The sequence below is a fragment of the Humulus lupulus genome, chromosome X (assembly GCF_963169125.1).
Source record: "Humulus lupulus chromosome X, drHumLupu1.1, whole genome shotgun sequence".
Classification (NCBI taxonomy): domain Eukaryota; kingdom Viridiplantae; phylum Streptophyta; class Magnoliopsida; order Rosales; family Cannabaceae; genus Humulus; species Humulus lupulus.
Window position 1 is genome coordinate 8,790,690 of NC_084802.1, and position 19,186 is coordinate 8,809,875.

At 37.7% G+C, this 19,186-nt stretch overlaps 2 protein-coding genes across 2 annotated transcripts; both read left to right on the forward strand.

Moving 5' to 3' along the window:
* The first annotated feature begins 325 nt into the window (after window positions 1–325).
* Window positions 326–1,269, forward strand: LOC133805113 (uncharacterized). Its single transcript, XM_062243218.1, has 4 exons — window positions 326–407; window positions 489–629; window positions 715–903; window positions 1,010–1,269. Exons 1-4 carry the CDS (start codon window positions 384–386, stop codon window positions 1,262–1,264), a joined length of 609 nt encoding a protein of 202 aa, XP_062099202.1. The 5' UTR covers window positions 326–383; the 3' UTR covers window positions 1,265–1,269.
* A 6,327-nt stretch (window positions 1,270–7,596) lies between these two features.
* Window positions 7,597–8,910, forward strand: LOC133805465 (protein FAR-RED IMPAIRED RESPONSE 1-like). Its single transcript, XM_062243652.1, has 2 exons — window positions 7,597–8,548; window positions 8,642–8,910. The coding sequence occupies exons 1-2, from the start codon at window positions 7,597–7,599 to the stop codon at window positions 8,908–8,910; spliced, it is 1,221 nt and encodes a 406-aa protein (XP_062099636.1).
* Window positions 8,911–19,186: the final 10,276 nt, after the last annotated feature.

The window sequence follows — 19,186 nt, forward strand, 5'->3', positions numbered from 1 at the left end:
TTCACCTTTGTTGAAGTAACAAAATTATAATCTTGTAGCACATTGCCCAAATTTTTTTCTTCAATATGAAGAAGTTGAGAAAAATATTTGACACTTCATACTGCTTTGCAGATTATTGATGCTTTTGGGTGTGTATTAAGATATAGAGACAACCCTGATGGTGTAATAGATGACGATGCTCAAACTTTGATTTTCCCAACCTATTGGCTCGGCCTGGTATGTTGTAATACAAATTTGAATTTCATGGGTTCAATATTCCATTTTTTTGTTTTGAATTTAAAAAGTTATTTCAATAAAATAACTTGAAACAACGATGTCATAATGGTGCATATTTTTGGGACACCGGCAACACTGCCTTTCTTGGTACCAATGTAAATCTTGATATGCTGCTCAAGAAAGTGCAGAAGGTAGTTATATTAGATTTATTTTACCACTTAGTGCCTTGTCAAAGTGAGTTAGCTAATTGAGTTTTATTGTCTTCTTGTTAGATCCTAGTGCCAATGAAGGATGTCGAAAACAATCATTGGATACTAGCCGTTATACACTGCCAGAAAGGTTGTGCAAGCGTGTGGGACTCAGTGTCTGGTCGATATAGGACACGGGTCAGGACACATATACTAAGCGAACTGGTATGGGTGTCTCCTGAGTATACTAATAGTCTTGTGACATGTCGTTTTTCATTATATTAAATCTATATATACTTCTTTGATATAGTTAAAGAAGCTTGACGTGTTGCTTCATACGACCATGGGTAGTGCTCGTGTTGGTGGTCCCGTTTTTTCCCTTTTTAGTGTAGTGCCCTCTGGTCAAGTACCTCAGCAAGATAATGGTCATGACTGTGGTGTTTTTGTCATGAAGTTTATGGAGTGGATTGTGGATGGGGAATCACCCCCGAAGTCCTCTGTAAGTTTTTACTAGTTAATTAATATTTTATAAACGCTTTATTAAATAAGTCCTAAAATTGCGGTTTTAGATTTTAGTTTTTAAGCGCCTTGTTCTGATTTTGCAGAAAGTTGAGGATGCTGCTAGACTCGACATTGCAATCGATATCTTGACCTGTGAGTCCAATAGGCTTCGATTGGGAGTGAAAGATAACGCAGCGACTTATTATAAAGCTTGTTTAAGTAGCGTTGAGAAATCCCCTGACTTAAAAGAACGGTCTTGTTATCCTCCAAAAGCTTCGGCTGTACCTCCCATGCTATCAACGAAAAAGGCTAGAGACAAACACTGGTCCAAGTTGGGTAAGAGAAAAAGGAAGAACTGATTGAACTTAACCACCATCCGCCTGCCTTGTATAATTTTGGCACTACTTTCATTTACCATTAAATTAACTATATTTCGTAGGCGCAACCATCAAATTTAAAACTTTATTACTTTAGTATTTGTTTACAAACAATTTACTCTTTCCTGCACATATTTTTCCTTCACAAATCTGGGAGGGATAATGAGCATAAAGAAGAATGTCACAATATTTGAATTGAGGTCATCAACAAAAACTAACAATATAGGTGACCTCCTTTGACTCCTACAATGCCTATAGTTGAAGAAATGGCCCAGATTGGGGTTATGTGATGATAATATGGAACTTCTTGGAAATTATAATGGCAAGGCATTCGTCTCTTTAACTTTTAATAATGGTAATGTTTAATAATGGTAATGTTTGCATTTTAATTTTTGAAGTAAAAACAAACCACTTCTTTAGTTAAGGTTATATCAATGAACAATAATAAAATTTAATAAAAAACAGTTATTATTGGTTCCATCCGAAACACAAGAGTTAGTAAGATTTTATACCAGATAATATAACAAAATTGAGGGTTCAATCTCTGACTCAAAATTGATATCTTAAAATTTCTTATTTTTTAATTTTTTTGACATGGTAAACGTGTAGTATGAAGGATTTGTCCTTCAATTGTACATCACCTTGGTGGCCCCCACAGAAGAATATGAAAATGTTAGATTTGCACCCAAATCCATTGATTTGCCAGTGTATCCCACAAAATCAGGTACACCATGAAGAGTAAATATATTCCTGACATTGAGTAAAAACCCTTGTTATTTTGTGTTAGGTCCACACACTACTACAATAGCCTCCTAATGTATTGATATGTGCTACGAATTGGAACAGTACAAGGTAAGGTGGCAAATGAACTACTCCAAATTTTTTTTTTAAAAATTTCTAAAAAAAATCTCATCTTCAATAAGTTATGACCTAGCCAAAATCTAATTTTTGTCTTCCTAATAAAAAATATAGCTCATTATCGTACTCTGACCACTTCAACACCGCCCTATAGTAGTCCTAAAACTCCATGTTGTAGACTAATTTATAATTTACAATAACTTAGTTACAACATCTAACTTAAAGCAAGGACTTAATAAACAACAATAAGATTACCAAGTATTTCTAATTACCTCAATATTAAAAAAGTAATCGTCCCGAGGTAGATAATATTTGTGGTTATCCCCTTCCATTATCCATGGACACCTCATGGCCGACAATGTTATTTACTCTTTGCTCTAGGTATTCTTAGTATCGATTTATAGGCTCCTCCATCAGGTGGTGGATCACTTGCGAAAGTCGTTCATAATCTATCATCCACTCCTCATATGAGAACACTGCATCATGGATCAATTCTTGTAGCTTGTTCGTCTTCTCACCAAGCTTTGCCTGCAACTGCAATATCTTCTCTTTGACTGACTTGTTGTGTTCCTCCAATAGGTGCTTGTCCTGGTTGATTGAGAAAATCTCGTGCTCCTTCTCGTGTAATGTCTTCTTTAGATTATTAATGTATCTGATTGGGTCAGGTGGGAGGGTTGTGAGTCTGTACTCACTTGAATGTTCCAAATCCGGGAGATATGCTTCTCCCCATCGTAAGTCGGCTACCACCTTCACATTGCACGAATTGACAGTAGAGTAAGAATCCATAACCAATTCCTGCAACCAAAACAAAAAAATAATATTGATATTTGGTTCCGAAATTAAATTCTTTTTATCAAGTGAGAAATGTTCAATAAAGGGTCTACTCCAACTACCTGCTCTATATCTTGTAATGATGAATCTGATGACACATCTCAATTAGATCCATTATGTGGGCCCTTGTTTACTATTGAACTTCTTCTTATAGCACACGTAACTTGTAAAGGGGGAGAAAGATACAACACATAGAACCATATTAGTTTATTTGCTGGGTGGACCCAACTATGTCTGCCTCCATGTGGTGTTATTGAGAATTTAGTTTAATGATGGAAGAGAAGAGATTTAACGGCCATTTTTATATATATTGGGTCCATAAGGGCAGCCTTTTATATAAGAAAAAAAAACTTAACGGTGTGCTAATTACTTTAACTGTACATATTAAAAGTTAAATGCCAATCAACGTTTGACTCACTCCCATAACGGGTTACGTGTTTCAGAATTTTTTTGTCAAGTAATGTCATACCTTATGGAAGTAAGTAAGACATACGGACAAGTAAACATGTTAAATATTCAAGTAACTGACTTATTACCTGTGTGTTATCACCTAATTCAGATCATATGCAATCTGTAGTGCCTCGTTTACTGATAAATCAAATATCACTACCAAGTATAACTTGTACACACGTTACCATATACTAGCATGCACTACATCAACTCCGTAGGCCACAAGTTATATATATATATACGTGTAGCCCTTGTGTTATGCTCACCTTTTATCTGAATCATATTACCCTCTCCTCTTTTCAATTTTAGTTTTCTCTCTACCATGGATCATACACCCCGTGGAGATGGTAATGTATTTGGGTGCTAATACTTTGATGAATTACGACTTGAGCAAATGGAATACATCAACTACATATTGTTGGAGAACTTAAGGTTGGCAACCGAGCGGAGTGAGTTGGAGAATATGTACAACGCCACAAACATGCAATACTCTACGCTAAATTCAGAGATACATGGGCTAGAAATGGCTTTAGGGGTGATGCAGAAGAAGTCCATGGAAATGGCAAGTGAATGGAGAAAAGACCTCCAAGCCATGGTTGCCACGATCGAGGAGCTCCGTACTGGGTACATGGCAACGAACACAACTATTGTCCCAAGTCAGAAGCCACCCATGCAGTAGTTACATATTTATAATTTTATACTACGTACGTTGTAGTGGTGTGTATGTGTTATATTTGATTTTGGGTCCATGGCTCGAACAACCACACTAGTAGAATGTTCTTTTTGGGTTCGCAACTCCTAGTGTTGCTGGTCTGTTTTAATGAGTTAAGAAGACTCTTTTCCTTGATGTGTAAGACCATTGCAACCCTTGTCCATGGTCAATGTTTACTTCTTCCTAATATATGATGTCATGTAACTACTGTAAGTATTTAATGTGACTATTTGTTATGAAGAATCAATTTTTTTTTTCATGTTTACTTACTCAAAATAGCATCTAACACAATTTATATAAATTACTTAGAATACATTTTTCAACTTATTTACTTAAATAAATGCACCCAATACATCAGCCTGTCCAATTCAATGTATTATTAATGCCACATAACAGGCCACAACAAACAACAACCATCTCATTAAATGACAAAGATAAATTGTATATATAGGTGTCACATGCGTGAACTCAATCTCAAAAAACACTAGCTTAACCCATTGCTCTGATTTAGTTGATGCAGTGTGATAGGAAGCCCCATTGTTTTTTATTCTTCAGTTTTACTTGTAAGTTGTTGAAGATAAATTAAGAGGTATATGTCACCAACTTTCATCAAAAACCATTGTTGCATAAAACACTTACTTATGTTGGCTTCGCTTCGCTTTTTTTTTTTCAAACCTTACACTTTCGCTAGCTCTTATACTTTTCCATTTTTTAGTTATCATATTTTTAATTTTAGCTAACTAAATGTATGATGAAAATGCCATTTTCATTGCGGTTTTTCTAAGTAAACCTATGGTTTGATCTTGAGCATATGCAAAAATGTTAAGCTACGAGGAGGACGTATTCATGACACAAGTGCATTGAACTACTCTCTTAGTTTTTTATACATAAAATCACCTCCTCTCTTGTTGCAGGATGTTCTCAAACTCTATTTCCATGATTTACCGTACACCCTCCACTAAGTGTTAAGGCGCCAAATTATAGTGATATTTTTTTTGTAGTGTCGCTGATATCCACATTGAAGATTGCATGGGACCACATTGAGATACAGGTCAGAGTTTCTCTTACTGTTCCCATACTTTTATTCAATCATGACCTAGGCGACAAGTGAGGTGTCCACTTGATAATGTGCGAAACCATTACAACTTTTCATCTGTTTTGCATATAACATCTTTAAAAACAATACATTAGTAGAGTTAATTTAAGAATCAGCCATTATTTAGGGTTAATCAATTTATTCTCATTCACTGTTTCCGAGATCCATAGGTAGTGTTTTGGCGGGAATTTAGTGAACACACTGGATCTTTCACAATGCTCACTATATATATGTGTATATATGTATTTATAAGTTGCTTAAGTGAACCAGTCTAAGAGAAAATATACCCCCACATACTACTATCTTCATTCCTACCATTATCAAACCATGTCACCCTCTAAGTTATGCGTGAATCTATTCCCTGGTGATGTTAAAGTGAAAACAGAGATTGAATCACCAACCAAACAATTTTCAATTCCCTTCCTTGTTAATTCCATACCTACTCCACTTCCATCCACACAAACTAGTGAAATCACACCCCACCAAAATCAGTCCTCAGTAAGTCTGGGGGACACAATCTCACCAACTCATGCAGGGAAGAAAACACCAAGGGCCGGGTTTAGAGGGAAGTGCAAAAACTGCTTCAAAAAGGACTTAAAGATTGAGAAGCTAACAACTTTTAAAAATGTAGTTGCTAAGAAAGGCAACACTTTAAGGATGGATTCAATGGACATTAGTTCTTTCCTTTTTCAGCAACGCCAAATCATAGACCATGTTGGTTCTATGGTGAAACGCCAAGAGGCACTAAGTAGTGAGTTATGTGTTGAAGCTAATAATCAGTCACCAAACGACATAGACATCATCTTCTTGGACTAATCTTTTCTACATGTACTGCATTTTGTTATGTGTTAGTACCTTAGTACATTGGACTACTATGAGTCCCATCTTCATGTTGTAGTATGTTTAAGTCCATTTCCCCTTTCTTATTAATGCTTGTAAGCATTTTCACGTAAGCTTAAGTATCTATCACCTCCAGGTACTGAGATTACCATAATCAATGGTTTTTGGTAATGGAAGTACCAATTGAAGGTCTTTTGAAGTCGGTGTCTTAATTATATGGTCGTACTGATCAATGCCCTTAAAAGTTTGATGAATGTATATTTCATATTATGCATTCTGTACATGGCTCAACTATGTTATTGAACTCTCTTTTTCAAACCCCTTGTTTTTATTTTACGTGACATAACTAAGAATGGGGTCCGCCTATATAGATCAACTAAATGACCATCGAAAATGGTCATTTTTATAAAAATTAGAAGGACCTTTATTTCTATTGTTTTACAATAACTTTACACTAAGGTCAATTAAAAGATATGTTTGCCTTGTAAACATAAGGACAACTTTCCCATAAAATAAGTACACAATATATTTACGTCATCCACCATATTAAGTTGAATGTTAATTAATGTACACTTAAATAACTCTTTCTTTGAGACAGTGAAATGGTAGGTCAAACCCTTGAATTATAATATTGTATATAACATGTCCCATGATGCAATTAAATAAAATAAGTTATTTGGCCAAAATATACGAAGATGAAAATAAAAATATCGTCAGTGTATTCATTTACATCTTTTTGGTTTTTTATTAATTATTAAGAAAAACAAAAGTAACCACCTAATGCAGCTTGATGCTTGTTGTATTTATCGCCCCAAAAATTCTAACTGATTACCATATCAATTATTAATTTTTTGAATTACTCAGGTAGACAAATACAAATGTAAGATATGGAGAATAAAATGGTCACAACACTTGCAGAACTTCAAATTTACAACAAGCAGCCACATGATCTGTCAAAAGAAGACATCATAGGCAAACGCCTCGAAAGTCTCGATAAATGGGAAGAATTTTTTTTCCGAATACTCGAAATGGATGGGGTTTAGTGTTCGCAAGGAAGATGTTCGACGTGACCATGAAAACAACCCGTGGCAACGTAAATGGGTTTGCTCTAACCAAGGTTTTCGACGCGACAAGTGGACAAACCTTCTAAACCGTAAGAGAAAACCAAGACCTATCACAAGAACGGGGTGTCTCACACTTCTACGCGTGAACTTGGATAGGACGGAAAACACTTGGGTGGCGAAAGACTTCAATCCGAAACATAATCATGAATTAGCTTCGAAAAGGGAATTGCACTTCTTGCGATCTAATCGAGCCATACCAGAGTCAATCGGAGCCCAGGTAATGTCTATGCGACGATCATGTATACACACTTGCCACATATTCAACCACCTAGCACAAGAAAGAGGAGGATGTGAGTATGTACCCTTCCTGAAAAAGGATCTTTACAATTGGATTGGTCGGTAAAGACTAGTTCAACACGAAGAAGAAACTGACGCTGAAGGAGCATTGGGGTACTTGGCATGTATGGGCCGCTCTGATGCTGACTTTTTTGAGACACACACAATTGATGTAGAAAATAGGTTGGCAGACCTATTTTGGGCTGATGGAATTTCCCGTCGTGATTATGCTTGTTTTGGGGACATTATGGATTTCGACTCCACCTACAAGAAGAACTCATACAATAAGCCCCTGCTTATCTTTGTCGGGTTGAATCACCATTACAGGACAATAGTCTTTGCAGTTGCTTTGCTATATGACGAGACCGAGGAGACATATACTTGGGTTTTAGAGGAATTTCTAGAGTGCATGAAAAACAAACCACCTCTTGTGGTGGTCACCGACGGTGATCATGCTATGGCGAAAGCAATACAAAATTTTTTCCCAACTTCTGTTCACCGGTTGTGTGCTTGGCATCTTCAGAATAATGTAACTATTAATGCGCCTCATCCTGTATTCAAGTCCAAGTTCAATGAACTACTTTATCAATACTGTACCGAGAAAGATTTCGAGGATACATGGAATAAAATGGTTTCAGAATTCGAATTTGAGGATAGTCGATGGGCAACAACTACCTACAATAGTAGGAGGAGTTGGGCAGAATGTTTCCTACGAGGGCATTTCTTTGGGGGACTAAGAACTACTCAAAGATCAGAGTTAATTAATTCCTACTTGTCCCACTTCTTAACGAGCAAACTCAAACTTAGAGATCTGGTTGGCCAAGTAGACAAGGCCATACAAAGTATTCGTCACACAGAACGGGAAGACGAATTCATCAGCAACCATAGTACGCCACAATTACCATCGAACATCCTCCGACAGTACTATGAACAGGTGGCTTCGATTTTGACAAGGAACATGTACAAAAAAGTTGAGGAACAGATCACGAGTGCATTGGCTTACTCAGTGGACTCCACCAACGTATCCATTGACTTCGGGTTCTACTCACTGACGCGGTTTCCAAAGGGACTTGTACGAAGTAGGGTGCGCTACCATATTATCGATGGTCATATAAACTGTACGTGTATGTTGTACGAGTCGGATGGAATTCCATGTTGACATATATTTGCAGTTATGAAGCACCTCAACATACCATGCATTCCTGAATCTCTGTATAAGGACCGGTGGAAGAAGGATGCGAAAAACACGATTGGGTTAAAAAATTTATCCCACTCAACGGTGCCACCGGATGTGCTAGTTTGTACAAGATGGGGATCTTTAACTTCGCGTTTCAATGCAATGGGATACTATGCCACAAAACATAATGAAAATTTTGAAGAGGCAATGAATGAAATGTCACGTATGGAACAAAAATTTAAGTCAATGTCAGTGGAGGTCTAATCTGTAGACCAAGTTTCAAATGTGGCTCCTACTAACAGCCGCAATCACCCCGCCAATAGAGGAATCTGAGACCCAACTGTGGTAAGAACGAAGGGGAGGGAAACAAACAAGTCAAAATCAAAAGAGAAGGACACAGAAAATGGGAGATCCAGGAAAAATAGGTGTAGCAACTGCAACCAGTTAGGGCATAATAAGGCTACTTGCAAATCTAATCCCGCAGCTCACACAATAGAAAAAGATTACGAACCTTCTTATAATAGTCCAACCACTGAAGCAGAACCGTGGCTATACCTCATGCCATCTCAATTGAGCTTCACCGGAGACAAAAATCTTCAATTCCATCAGTGGTATAGTGATATTCCCACTAGTTCTAATATTGGGCCTAACTAGGATGATAGTAGTCACTTCATGTCAGCATGTGAATTAAATCATATATGAAAAACGAGTATGTTATATGTTTCAATGTTTAATAGTAACCTAACGCGATTACCCGTTGGTTGCCCATATTTTTAGACAAAGAACTCTATCACTCCTCACACACTTTCAGTGATTGAGTAATTGTTTTTTGGCACTTAACTTACATTATCGTACCACCCACTATTCATCTATGAAATCAGCTCCATTAACAATTAATATTTAAAATTGCGCCACACGACGTTTATGTAAGTTTTCAATTAATTATGTAACTTCTACAGACCTATGGACAGTAGGGTCGTAATAGGTGTTCATTTACCTAAAACAAGCGATGATGTCTATTAAGCTAATCCAAGTTTATTTCTACTACAGATATTTTGTACTGAATACCAAAACTAAAAATACTACAAAAAAAAATACTCATTCGTCAATATTAAGGATGTATCTGCGATAACTAAAGTCTCTGGAACACATAATTAAAAATTATTAATAAGGGTAGTATCTTCAATAATTAAGTCATTAACATAGATTCCTCATTCACTTTCACTAGAAGTTGAAATGAAAAAAATAAACGAGTCCATTACCCTCGTTCTCAATCTTCAACAAAGAGTCACCAACCTAGACGCTCTAAAATTTCTCTCGAATAGCTTCAGCATGTTCGTCGATCCACTGGCACATCACATCCCACTATATTCTTCACTTTCATGTGAAGATACTGTTCATATTTACTAACCGCTTCCTTCTTACGCTCCTCCACTGCTCGGGACCTCTGTTGATACTCGGGCGTGAGAAGACCCGACCGAAGTTCCTCTAATTTTTTTGTCTTAACTTCCACCTCTGCTTCCAATTCTGTGATCCTCTCTTCCAGGAAATTGTTTCTTTGTTCCAATATACGATTATCGAAATTTATAAAAAAAAATTCGCTTTCCCTTTGCTCCAATTTCTGATGCAGATCATTGATGTACTGTATAGGCTCTGGGGGCAGGTTTGTTACTCTGTTGTGACTGAATTCTTCCCACTCTGGCAGGTCTAGACGTTGTCGGTTGAGCTCGGGGAACACCTCAATATTACATGAGTCAATTGATGAATAGGAATCCATTGCCAACGTCTGCAAAGAGAGTTGAAGGTAAATATGTTAAACTAACTGAGAAATAAATATGGAGGAGGTGAGATTTTGAAGAATGGAGTACATGATCATTTATTGTCCAATACGTAGGGTATTGAAGATGTGGGCCCACAATATCTTCAGGGTATGGACAAGTGATACTTCAGTCTTTGGTATTTCCATAATTTTGTTGTATCTGAAGTGAAGAAATTGGTCCCCACCCATTATTTGGCTATTTGGTTGGAGTACTCACTACACTTAATAAGTTCACCCATAATAATGGGTGGAATATTCAAAATTCCATAAGAAAGTGAAAATCGAACACTGAAACAAAAATCTTTTGTTCACCTAACACTTCCCTTTAATAAACTAGTTCACTATCATATACTTGATTATAATGCGACCATATGAACTATTTAACCTTACATATATATTTTCAGTATCTATATGATGGGACGTACTCCAAACTAGTGGTTAACATAATATATATATATTTAAGACTATATGGCACATCCGTTTAAATCAAAATTAAGTTGCTAAGCTAAAAATTACTTTCCAAGCACCAATAATTTTAAATGAAAAGGTGGTGGCACATGTTTTTCCATGATTCGGAATTGTTTTTATTAACAAAGTTATTCTTTGGCGATGTACTCTATATAATGCCCAAAGAACTTGCAATCCCCACTAACTGCACGCACGCAAACAACACAAGCATCCCATTCCCATTTTCTTTCTGACTCCGAGAGGTTAATATAAGATTTTCCCATTGGAGAACGTCATGGCGAGCTCCAACAAAGATTCAACTGAGGTGAAGGATGTCAACATGTCTGAATCCGCCTCAAAGGCCGATGAACGCGTGAAATCAATCTGGGATAGTAGCAGGAATGCCTACCTTCTTCATGTACCCGAGTCATTGAACCTTCAAGTGACCGAAGTGGCACCAGGAATGAAGTTAACTACCCTGGGTCCCCGGGAGGTTGTTCCTAAACCAGCGCACAAAGAACCAGAGAAGAAAGAAGCATTGGACGTTGATCGTTTCATTCGTGAGGAGATTCAGAAGTTTGATGAGGCTATGAAGAACACACAATTCGTCCATGCAAAAATTGAAAAGAAAGGATTGAACTACAAGAACATTGGTCGAATGGAGGACGCATTAGACACTATGAGTCTTTGCTTCCAAGAGTTGGAGGACATTGAGTTTTGACAACAGGGAAGAAGCCAAAGCTTAAGATGTATCACCTAGTAGTTGAATGTTGTGTGTGTGGTTACCCCAGAACAGTTACGGTGAACGGTGGACCGGAAATTTGACTCGCTACCCGAGTCCTTTGGTCAAAAATGTGCTCTACGTGTAATTAACAGGTTAAGGTATAAAACCAGTAAAAAGGAAATGGAGATTTTCATTACAAACTGCTCTGCAGAGCTAAATAAAACATTTACAAGTTGTTCTCAGTACAAAATGGTCACTACTGTTTAAAATTTACAATCCCGCCGACCTAAGTGGCAAAAATAGGGTAAACCCCCTAGTTCCTCTGAGAACTCCTTGGCCGTGGTGGTCAAGCGGCCGCATATGTACACATCACCACATCAGCTCTCCACTCAAGGCTAGGTGAGCTTCTCTTTCCCTTTACCTGCACCACATAGCACCCATGAGCCATAGCCCAGCAAGAAAACATAACACTTTGCATAAACATTATCAAATGATTATCATTATAATCACACTGAGCATAAAGCTTTCAAACAAGTGAGTGAACATCACATGAGGTTCCGATAAACCATACTGAGTGATTGTCTAGCATGTCACTAATTCAAGTGGAAGAGTGGCTGTTGGGTAAGCCTCTAGCCTTCAACAGGTTCTGGTAAACCATACTGAGTGACTGACAAGCAAGTCACCAATCTCAAGTGGGAGAGTGGCTGCTAGGTAAGCCACTAGCCTCCAAGCGCTTATTTCAATCATCGACCCTCGGGGTCGGACTGGCATTAATGCTCTTTGAGTCATTCAATGCTGATGGTCGATTAGATCCAATCTCTGTTGGCTTGCGTGATACACGCTAAGGCCGTCCCGACTAATGAGTCAGCGCAATGTGACCAGTGCCCAATACCACTGCCGAACCTGACTAATAAGTCACAGCTTCACAGTTGATACTAACACCTTTGCCAAAACTGACTAATGAGTCAGTACCATGCGTAAGTGAGCAACATATGCTAAACATTCTTTATTCAATCCAAGTCCATATTAACACAACCAACATGCCTCATGAATATCCATGCATGTCACACTTGGGGTGCATTTTTCTTACCTCTGGTTCAAGCTAGAATGAGTAAAAGAACGACCCTTGAGAACGATCAACATTTAGATTCCTTAGCGGTTACCTAATCATAACCAATTATAATCCATTAATAAAATAAATTAATAAATGATTCACAATCTAAAATCACACTCCCGGGATCAATCCCCCACTCTTGGGATGCTTAAAATACTCAAACGGGGCAAAGGAACCAAACCCCGAACCTTAAGGATCATTCCGAGCCCTTAAATGTGCTTGCTGAAAAATGGACTAGCGATGCAGCCCCATCAGATGGGGCTGCAGCCCTGTGAGTGGCGCTGCAGCCCTAATAAATGGCGCTGCAGCCCTATTTCCAAGTCAGAGAGCCCATCTCTGAGCCCTGAATAGCGCTGCTGCGCCCCAAGTGGCGCCGCTGCGCCCAGAACAGACCAAAAACTTTCTGGTTCATCTTCTTTGCGATTTTTCTTGAAACCAAACCCTCCAAACCAATCCAAAACCTCACCAAACACCCAATTCAACCCCTAAACCTCATCTACATCACACCCTCATCAAAACCCAATCAATCTTACACAAAAACTCCCATTGATTCCAACTATCCACACCAAAACTATAAGCTGAAAACTATAAAGTAAAACAGAGTATGGCTTGTTTTTCATGGATGAATCCTTACCTCAAATGGAATTAAAGTCCTTTTCAATGGGTGAACCGAGTCTACAACTCCCAAGCTTTGATTTCCTAGCTTGTATCTTCAAGTTGGGACCAAAAACTTCAAAGAATGATAGAGAGGAAATGATGTACGGGAAGGTGATGAAGTTGCTCTGTTTTTCTGTTCTGTTTATACAGCCATCCAAAGCCATATAAATCCAAACCCAAATGACTAAAATACCCCTAGGTCTTTAAAAGCTTCTAAAGCCTTCCCACGGGCAAAGTTGGTACTTTCGAACCTATATCGTTAATCATAATTAACGCTTCCCAATTCCCGCTATTCTCAAAATTCCCAAACACCAATAATTCATGTCCCGTTACCCTTTTTACTCCCGGCAACGTTCTAATCATTAAAACATCCCGAGACTCACCCCGAGCCTCGAACTTATTCCCGTTATGACTAAATCGCTACTTTAACACTTAGAGATCGTCTCATGCCAAATAGCTCGAACAAATCCACATTATAATGTGGTCTCAAATTATATCACCAACATGCGAACAAATAATCAATTTACCCTCAACGGGCCAAATTACCATCACACCCCTGTAATTAAAAACATGGACTCTCATGCATGCATTTCACATCATATCATAATATAATCAACATATACATGCATTTTATCAATTAATAACATAATTAAGCAAGTACGGCCCTCCCGGCCTACTGTTCACGCCGTTAAATACATCGGAGAATTTGGGGCATTACAGTACCAATATGTACCCTATGCGTAGGGTCTATTTAAAATAGTATATTGATAGTATAGGATGAACATGTGGCATAGTTATTGAGTACAACAATAGGATAACTGAATTTTTTCAGTTTATCATGAACATTTTCCAACTGCAATCTTTTGCTCACCTAACATCCCACAAAATGTATTGTGTTGACCAATGACCTCAACAATTAAAACAAGTGATAGGATATGAAATATTTAGCCTGCCATGCTATTCTATACTTACTCACTACAAGAAAAATAATTTTTACCTACTATAGCTACCAAATATATGTGGTAGCAATTAGTTATATTTTGCTACTAAATTATGGTAGCAAAAGAATTCAGTTGCAAAATCTAAAAATAGAACACCAACTATTTTTACTACCAAAATTATTAGTAGCTAATGAATAATTTTAGCTACTAATTTCTTTTGGCAGCTAAATGTATGGGTGCCAAAATATAAATTTTTTAACTTTATATATTAATTGCTTCCATTTTATTTTGGTAGCAAAACTCAAATTTTTAGCTACTAGTTTTTTGGCAGAAAAAAATAATTTTTTTAATTATATTTTGCTACTAATTATTTTGTAGCAATATAAGTATTTCAACCACTAATATTATTCTACTAAAATATCGATAGTTAAAAGTATAAAATATAAAAACTTAATAAATCATATTTATTTTGAACATATTAATAATTAATTTTTTATAAGATAATTATATATCCATATTTTAATCATCTAAATTTATATATAATAATACATCTATACGTATCCATGAAAAAATTTGTATTCGTATAACATCAAATAAATTAAATAATTTTAAATATATATTACTATTCATATAAATACTTTACTATGTTAATAAAACATAACTAACCATAAAACTGTCAATTACTTGCACACTCTCTCTCACACACACTTTATTTCTACTACCACTGACACTATCTAACAAACCGCTTGCATATATAAATATATATGTTGGGAATTAATTATAGGATTATCACTACACCTTAGTTTTTTCTCTCTCTCTCTATTATCATTTCCTACAACATTTCTTTCTCTCTCTCTCTCTCCCTCTCTTTCATTTATTCATTTGATACTTAATAATTGAATTTGTTTTTTCTTTCTCTTTTACACGTTTCGCACAGAACTTGGTTGAGCCATTGGAGTTTAGAAGAGATATCTGTTTTACACTTTGGAGTAAAGCCTAAACTGTGTACCATCTTGTACTTTTGTATCAATAAAGCAATTTTAGTTTGAATCTTCAAAGGTGAACACGTGAAATTAAGACTTTAATCACAAATTAAACACATATTTTCTATTTTCTCATCAACAACCATAAAGTGGACACATTAAACATATGTCTACCATACTAATAACCTTTTTCTGATTATGAACATAAATCATACCACTGAAGTTCCAAAAATAAATAAATAAATAAATAAATCCCTTCGATGAAGTGTACGAGTACATTTACTAACTAAAAGTCACTAATAAATATTCACTAACGGAATGCCTGGAAATCCCTAATTAGGTCTAAGGGTCAGATTAGTAGGCCCTGAGGGCCGTAACTGATTTATTAACTCATTTAACTATTACATGCATGTTTATGTGAAATATATTATAATATGATGTTAAATGCATGCATGCGGGTCAAAATTTCCTCTCAGGGGTATTTTTGTAATTTGCCCCGTTGAGAGCGTAATTGTACAATTGTATTCACGTAGGTGAACTGTTGATGAGACCACATTATAATGTGGATTTTTTCAAGCTATTCGGCATGAGACGATCTTCGAATTCAGATTATCGGTTTGGTCATAACAGGGTTGAGTTCGGGGCTCGGGGTGCGTGTCGGGGTGATTTGATGATTAGAGAGTTACCGGGAATAAAAGGGTAATGGATATAATTTTATTAGTATTTCAAAATAATAGGAATTTGAGAGTGTTAATTATGATTAAAGAGATAGGTGGAAAATGACTATTTTGCCCTTCAGGGTCTTTAAGGATGAATTAAGCATGGAGGGTATTTTGGTCATTTGACCTAGCCTATATATAGGTTGAAGGCTGTACAAATAGAACCAAAAACTAAACAAATTGACTTTTATGGGTCAACAAACATGAAATCAACCACCAATTTGTTACCTTCTCATTATCTTACATCATTTCTTACAATCCATGATTGTCCATTTTTGACAGACAAATGCACACTCAGGAGCACGAGTAATAGAACTATCGGGGGACATTTTTTCTGGTTACTGCGCATTCGCCCCTACCTGATCCCACAAATGGGGATACCATTTCCTGAGCTTCATGCCCTACGACACTCTTACTCCATGTGTAACGACCCAAAATTGGTAATAGGGTTTAGCACCTTCATTAGCGTGCCGGGAGGGCATAATTGGTTTATGTATGTGTTTATTTGGTTAAATGTGTGAAATTGGTGGCATGTATGATTAATATGATTATGTGAGTATATTAAATGAATGTTTATGGTTATTAAATATGCATGTGGGCCCTCTACTGTTCATACGGGCATACTTGTAATTTTGGCCCGTTAAGGGAATAAATGCAGTTATATGTGATAAATGGTTGAGACCATATTATTATGTGGATATATTTGCAGTACATGGCTCGAGGGAACACAATTGAGCAGATTAGCAAAGGATTCACAACGAGGTTTACTACCCGCCTCTCCCACAAAGGGAAAACAGTCTTTGTCTCCCATTTCGCACTAATCCTGAAAAAGTCCTATAAATTCCCAATTAATCCCGACATACCAAAATAATCACTAAATAATTATCCGTTACCTGTTGAATCTCAAATGTACACTAATGTAACGCCCCAACTCCTGGGACCGTTACGGTGTGCCTTGTAAATAGTGCTAAACTCGCTAATCGAGTCATTTGGCCAAAATCGTGATCTAAGTATGATTAGCGGTTTAGGGATTAAACATTTTGGTTAAGATATAACGTTTCACTAGAACGTTTAACATATACATTGGGATCCCGAAAATACAATTCAGAGTTTATTACAGAAAATATTTACAACAGGCCGTTCTAAGCGGCAAAACAGGGTTCGACCCTAGTTCCACTTTAAACGTCGACCGTGGCGGTCGAGCAGCTGCATATGTACACGTCATCACCTAAGCCCTCCAAATCAAGGATGGTCTAGCTTCCTCTTGCCTTTACCTGCACCACATAGCACCCGTGAGCCGAAGCCCAGCAAGAAAACATAATGCTTTTCATAAATGTTATCAAATGATTATCATTATAACCACACTGAATATAAAGCTTTCAAACCAATGGGTGCACATCACATGATCCTAGCGGGAGAGTGGCTGTTAAATAAACCACCAGCCTCCAAGCTCTGTTTTGTAGCGGGAGAGTGGCTGTTAAGTAAGCCACCAGCCTCCAAGCTCTGTCTTTTAGCGGGAGAGTGGCTGTTAAGTAAGCCACTAGCCTCCAAGCTCTGTTTTCTAGCAAGAGAGTGGCTGATAGGTAAGCCACTGGCCTTCAAGCTCTGTTTTCTAGCAAGAGAGTGGCTGATAGGTAAGCCACTGGCCTTCAAGCTCTGTTTGTTCATCGACCCTCAGGGTCGGTCAGGCATTAATGCTCCTTGAGTCATTCAATGCTAGTAATCGATTAGATCTAATCTCTGTTGGCTTGCGTGATTCACGCTAAGGCCGTTCTGACAAGTAAGTCAGCGCTTCCTGACCTGTGTCCAGTAACACTGCCGAGCCTGACAAGTAAGTCACAACCTCACAGCTGATACTAACACTTTTGTCGATTATGTATTCAGTCCATACACAAGTAAGCAATGCTATCAATATGTATCATATGCCAGTTATCCAAGAATAGGGCATTCAGCATGCTTACTAAACAGTTTCTAGCACAGTCATGATCATGCACAAACTCAGAGACTCAAGCTCTGACCAATCTCATATTCATCGTTCATGGCATGCCCTATCACATGTTTCTCGTGCATTACATGCATCACACTAAATTATCCAGCATGCCTCAACAACAGTCATATGAAAATGGGCAAGATTTGCCAAGCATTCATTATGCTAACAATGTTTACATTTAAACATCCAACATGCATCAATCATAGTCATGCATGTCATGCTCAATAATCAACCAACATGCATCCATAATAGCCATGCATGTCACATAAACACAGGGTGCAGTTTTCTTACCTTTGGTCCAAGCACAGGTTACCAACAAATGAGCCACAAGCACGATCCTGACTCCAAGCCTCTAGTGTTAACCTAGTCACAACCACAAATGGTGATCCAATGAGTTCAAGTTCTAAAACCAACCCTTAAACTAAAACTTAGCCTCCAAGACATCAATCCTCACTAATCCGGGTAGTAGGAATGATCCCGAGGCCTAAAACCATGTTCCCGGGGTCAAAATACCCAAACGGGCTCAAAAGCCTGCCTGAGCCGCGGCCCTGGCACCCTGGGCCGCGGCCCCCAGCACCACCAGAAGCAAGCGCCGCGGCACCCAACCCAAGGGCCGCAGCGCCCAGCAAGACAGAAAAGGCACCTGCTTCATCGAGCAAGGGCCGCGGCCCAACTTCGGGGCAGCCATTTTTCCCTTCGTTTTAACCTTTTAAAACCTCCCAAGAACATGTCTAAACATTCCCAAATCATCAAATCAAAGTTCCCAAACTCCCCAATGGTCTAAAACCACCAAAACCCAAGGTTCAAACAACCTAAAAACTCAACGATTCACAAAGTCTAATTCAAGCTTAAAAACTTTTAAAAACTTAAAACTTAAACTTGAATTACCTCCGATTGAGTTGTTTCCAACTAAATCCTCCGGCTAATAAGCTTCTAATTCTCCTTAGGATTGCTATGCCTCGATCCTCGCTTGATTCTGAGTGCTAGAACTCAAGTTATCTTCGAAAATGCAATCGGGAACGAAAAGGGAACTTTAGGGAGAGAGAACGTACAGAACATTCTTTTTATTTCCTTAAAAGGTTACTTCAAGCTTAAGTAGCCTCCAATAAAACCTAATGCTCGGGGTCCCGAAAACACCCCCGGGAA